The following is a 5989-nucleotide window of genomic DNA, read 5'->3' on the forward strand; positions in this document are numbered from 1 at the left end:
TATGAATCTAGCTTCACGCGCGGAAGCAGCGCCCAAACTCCACGGCGAAGACTTCACAGGGAATACTTAATTGGGACCCGGTTTCTTACAAGAGAGTGTATATCACGCTTCATAAAACACATGTGAGCATATTATATTTATATTAATATTTATTTAATAAGAATAAAAAAATAAAAGGAAAAAGAATTGCAGAGCAGAGTGTTTGTTTGTTCTTGATGGGTGATAGTATATAACAGGAGAGAGAAAGAAAAAATGAAAGGGGAAATAGAAAGTGTAGAACAGTGACTCTTCTTGTTCTGCAAGTTTAATGGTGTGTGAGAGAGTGGGCACAGTACAGCCTCAGTAAACGAATGAGAATGTTTAATCTTTGCATGCTTCACCAACTCCTCACAGATAAAGCCTAATCACCCAGATGTGATATTTTTTCTTTCTTTTGTTTTCAAATGCAAATGCGATTGTGAATCCCATCATATACACGCCACCTTTGATTGTTCTACCTTACCCTAAGGAGGTCGTATTAATGGCGTCTTTTTCTTTTTTGGTGCTGTTCTTATGTGGTTCTGGATCCTCTGAGTGAACCACTTTTGTTGTTTTTTTTTTTGTTTTTTCTTTTGGTGAGATGGCGAGAGAGACCATAGAAAAAGTTAGAGGAGATGGGGAACTGGAGGATGAGTTGGAAATGCTGCTGGGTGAGATCCCTCACGCCACTTCGCACAATCTTCATCATCGCCGTCATCACAATCGGCATAGGCATGGTGTTGATGTCGATTGCGATTGCGTTTTTGGTACGAAACAGACACCATATGGTAATGGTAACTGTAACCGTCACGATTATGGTAACAGTGTGTATTACGATGGTGGCTTCAAATCCCCCGTGAGTGGGTTCTCTCTACAATCTGATGATTCTTCTTCCAGTTTGTTCTCAATGTCTCCTCCTCCTTTGGAGGACATCAAATCCAGGGTGGCTTCTAGAAGTTCCTATTATCCCAACAACCATCACGACAACCTCTACCTCAATTCTATGATCCCTGATTGCACTGTGAAGCTCAATGAGACTGAGAGGTTGGTTCATGAACTAGGTCTCTGCTCTAATTTCGGTAAAATGTACATTGCTGATAATACACACCAGAATCCTAATTTTGTTAATAATCTTCCCAACACGTGTGGTGGTGGTGGTGGGGACTGTGATAATTTTGGAAGAAGGTTTAGTGATTCTGTGGGGTTTCAATCCCCTGTAACCAGGGCAAGGAGTTCTGTAGCTGGTGTTGCTTCAGCATTGTCAGGATTGACTCAGGATGATAAAATGAGTAATCTATTTGGATCATTGCCGTCTTGTCCTGGGTTGCATGAGCACGAAATGCTCTCCCAATTAAATGGATTTAGTGGTGGTTCGATGGATTCTCGTAGGCGTGGAAGACCGCTGATGAGTAACTACTTTGAAATTGAAAGTGTGGTGCCGGGGATTTCTGGTTCCTTGAGCCAAAATTCAATTATTGATGCTGCTTCACTTTATGCACAGAAATATGGAATTAACTTATTGGAAGAAAGGGGTGTGTCAAGACCGCCCAACAATTCCGTTTGTCCTAACGTTAAGCCTTGTATGAGTGTTCATGAGTTGCTACAGTATGGCCTTTCTCAGCCTAATGCAAGAGTTGTGCCACTTTTGAAATCTAGAATTCCCCGAGGAAATCTTGATGCTATTAGAAGTGAGGGGAGTTTCATTATACAGGGGGAAGGTTTAAATTATGTTGCTAGTAGGGTTTCGGATCATTCAAGGTGTCAGCGTGCTGTGCTCGAAAGTGGCTTTGCTAAGCAGCTACACCCATCAGAGCTAGACATCCGACACCAGATTGTAGGATATGAAAATCCTAGGAGTCCCAGGAATGTGTGCACACTCCCTGTGCTACCTAAGTATAACTCCCTTGCAGAAGCTCGAGGGTCATTATATTTAATAGCCAAAGATCAACATGGCTGTAGATTCCTCCAAAGAGTGTTTGATGAGGGTACACCGGAAGATGTTCAAATGATATTTAGTGAGATAATTGATCATGTAGTGGAACTTATGATGAATCCTTTTGGAAATTACCTTATGCAAAAGTTGTTGGATCAATGTGATGAAGAACAGAGGATGCAGATCATACTTGCGGTTACACAGGAGACAGGGCAGCTTGTCAGAATCTCTTTAAACACTCACGGGTACTTATGCAACTTATGATAGCATTGAAATGATATATTGACTATCTGATACTGAATTTGACTTTACCTTTTATCTTTTTTCCAGCACTCGGGTGGTGCAGAAGCTGATTGAGACTCTCAAAACTAGGCAGCAAATTTCATTAGTTGTATCGGCTTTGCAACCAGGATTCTTGGTCCTCATCAAAGATCTTAATGGAAATCATGTGGTTCAACACTGTTTACAATGCCTAAGCAATGAAGATAACAAAGTATGACTTTTACTTTTTTCTTTAATTGTCTATTGAGTGATTTGGATTTATCCTACATTTGATAGTTATGGGTTAACAGAAACTGATCTGCTTAAATTACTTGCTACTATGTTTTCTTTGAGCTTTTGGATCAATCCATGATAACTTTACATCTTGTGTGAAAAAGTACTTTGGTTGTCTGCCAATTTTTCATTTCGTTCTCAAAAGTTTATATAGCTTATTCCCGGACTTGCAATAGTGTATAATGATGTTCTATTAATTGAAATTTCAATTTATTGCATCCTTATGCTTAAATTTGAATGCATGATAAATAAAATTTGAGCAGGCTTTTTTCTTTTTGTTATATTAGTGAACTTCTTAGTCCTTTTTGAAAGGAGAGGGATCCCAGGAAGCATTATGGTTGCTTGCTGTTCTGCATGATAGATAAATGGAACAACTTGGCCAAATTGTTCAAACTATCTTGTGTTAACCTGATCAGGAACTTGTTTTTATTATTCCTACGTATGTAAGTTATTTAGTGAAAAGTTGTGTACTCATCTTTCTGATACGGTCCGCTGTGTAGAATAATTATGTTTTTATCAGGACTATGACTTTACAAGCTACTAGTAATACCAAGTTCATTATCTCAAATGGCTAGTTTTGATACTTGATATTAAGAATATACGTCATGGTATCAAAGCATTTGAAACTATTTTTTATGATCACGTACTTGACACTCTTCTCTTGCAGACAAAAGAGACTAAGACAATTTTAAATAATTCATCGTACATTGCCATGCCTGTTTGTATTTTTCTTTTCTTTTCAGAAATACAAATGCAGTGACATAATTGCTCTTTCCGTGCTTTTGCTCTTCAATTTTCTTTAACATACTGTTCTATTTTTCGAGATAGAAATTTTAATAGCTCTTAACGCTGGAAATCCAATGTAGCAGTAGGTTATAGAATCTTGTTAGAATTTAGGTTTATATTTACATACCTGAGACTATCAAGAGCTTATTTAAAATAATGGTTGCATGAAAATGCTAATAAACACTAACGGTTTACCATCTGAAACATAGTTCTTTATGGGCTAAAAACTTCAAGATTTAATCCAAATGCACTCGTCTGTTGGTCTATACAGTGGAAAACGGCCTATGAACCGTGGTTGATGTTGATTATGCCGTGGAGCATATTGTAAGTGTAAGGCTACGTATATTTTGTGCAATGAAAATGTTGCGCAAACTAAGTAACAAATATCTGCTAATTGATTCAGGCAGATCACAGTCACAAATGTAATTTCTTCAACATATCAATGTACGATGAAATTGCAGAAAATGTATGCAAATATGAATAAGAGTTACATTTCCCATTCTTTGCATTTGTCAGTTCATATTTGTTGCTGCTGCCAAGTATTGTGTTGACATTGCCACTCATCAACATGGGTGTTGTGTTCTACAAAGATGCATTGGTCATTCTCGTGGGGAGCTTAGAGAACATCTGGTTGCAGAAATATCTACTAATGCACTTCTGCTGGCTCAGGATCAATATGGGTAATTATTTGAAGCGTATTACTTAAAGTATATATTATATCTTGCATTGCATGGATGTTTTTTTCCATTAAGCCTGTCTACCTCCTTGCCTACAGACATTTTTTTCCTGGGACAAAAAGTCTTAGCTGTAGCAAATTGTCTCTTGTGATTGGTAAATAAATTCTTAGCCTATGGACAGACTTTGTGGAAAGGTGGGTGGTCATGAAACATTATTTTGTTTACACCTTTTGCAAATGAACATTCCATGTCTATATTGGAGATGGTGCGACTATGGAAGAGAGAATGTCAAATAACTTGACCAAGGGGGTAATCTTTTTTAACAAATATTATATTTAAATTTGAAATAGAAATCCATCTATGATCATCGTTTTTTTTTTTTTTTTTTTAATTAAGCCATTCGTGAGACTCCTTAAACCAGATGGCACACTACAATCCAGGGTGTTTTTCTCTGTTTGTTCCTGTACGTTTTCTTTTTCGCGTTTTTCTGCTTTTTTTCTGTGCTTGGGACGGGCAATTAACGAATACATTTTTAACGGAGGGTTTATCTACAGGCAGGTATTTGGTCATATATAGAAATAATATGTTATTTTGAAACAGATAAATTTTTGTTTACCTCATGATTCTCCACTATATGATCTATTCATTCTTTTTGTCTTCCTCAGAAACTATGTTGTTCAATTTATCCTGGACTTGAGGATTCCTTCAGCGACTACAACTTTAAGTTTGCTATTTGAAGGTAAATATGTGCACCTGTCAATGCAGAAGTTCAGCAGCCATGTCGTTGAGAAATGTCTTGCTGTATTCAATGATGAGAACCGATCAAGAGTCATTCGTGAACTACTCCGTGCTCCTCACTTCGAACGGTTGCTTCAAGATCCACATGCAAATTATGTTGTTCAATCAGCTCTGCGACATTCTGAGGTTTGTAACATGACTGCTTTATATTCCATTCTCTTCTATTGCTGCGTCCTGTATCCTTAAGTGCATGAAATTTCCACAGTCGTGTCTTAAGCTTTTTGGGGCTTTGTCAATGAACATTTTTATTCCTTTTTCATATATTTGCTCGGTATTTCTTTTCTCACATTTTCCCTTTACTTCTAAACTAGGGCCATGTGCATAATTCACTAGTTGAAGCAATTGAGTCCCACAAAGCAATTTCACGGAATAGCCCATATTCCAAGAAGATTTTCTCGCAGAAGCTTTTGAAGAAATGATTCATATTCCTCCCCGTAGTAAGCACTGTTGTTGTTCTACTATAAAAATCATTTTGGAGTTTGCCACTGAACAAATGCATTTCATGGTTATTTAACTGTAAGTCGGGATGCTAATAACCATACAAAGGAGTTAGTCTGTTTAGAAAAACTTATCCTTCTGCTCAGATAATATGTGAAAAAATGGAGAATAAGAAAGAACAGACAATTTTGCTCCCGTCTAAATTTTAGACTTTTGAATGTACAATGTTGTCTTGTATCTGTACTTCTTGGATATTATTATCATCCTGCTAATTATGGTATTCTCACTGGCTGATAATGTACAGTGTATATATAGTATTAGGATGTTCGTTGTTACTGTAAAATACTATGAAGAATCCCTCAGAATAACTTCCCTTGTCTTGTGTGCAAGGGAATGAATTATGGCTGCTGTCTAGTTGTATTTACAATTATTATATATTATATTATAAATTCCCTGTTCTTAATTTTAGAACCTCATTTGCTGTTAGAGAGCTGATATTGATATTAGAAAAAGTAGAAAACATCTACTTAGAAGTTCAATAAATTAATATTTTAGTTGTATGTATATTTTTATATTCTTTAATTTAAAATACTAATATATATTATAATATTATTACAATAAGTTGTCAAATGAATGTTTTTATTTTAGAGAGTATCAAAGTGTTTGTTTTTTTGTTATACACTAGGCAAGCATGCCGAGACATATCATTAAATAAAAATGTATAGAGCAAATATTGTAACCTCTAGTCTGAATGACCATATGCATTTCTATTGAAGTGAGTAAT

At 36.3% G+C, this 5989-nt stretch overlaps 1 protein-coding gene across 1 annotated transcript; it reads left to right on the forward strand.

Moving 5' to 3' along the window:
* The first annotated feature begins 239 nt into the window (after positions 1–239).
* On the forward strand, positions 240–5625 carry LOC106775231. Its single transcript, XM_014662321.2, has 5 exons — positions 240–2196; positions 2282–2444; positions 3809–3972; positions 4635–4893; positions 5079–5625. The coding sequence occupies exons 1-5, from the start codon at positions 620–622 to the stop codon at positions 5184–5186; spliced, it is 2271 nt and encodes a 756-aa protein (XP_014517807.1). The 5' UTR covers positions 240–619; the 3' UTR covers positions 5187–5625.
* Positions 5626–5989: the final 364 nt, after the last annotated feature.

Source organism: Vigna radiata, chromosome 10 (genome assembly GCF_000741045.1).
Source record: "Vigna radiata var. radiata cultivar VC1973A chromosome 10, Vradiata_ver6, whole genome shotgun sequence".
NCBI lineage: Eukaryota > Viridiplantae > Streptophyta > Magnoliopsida > Fabales > Fabaceae > Vigna > Vigna radiata.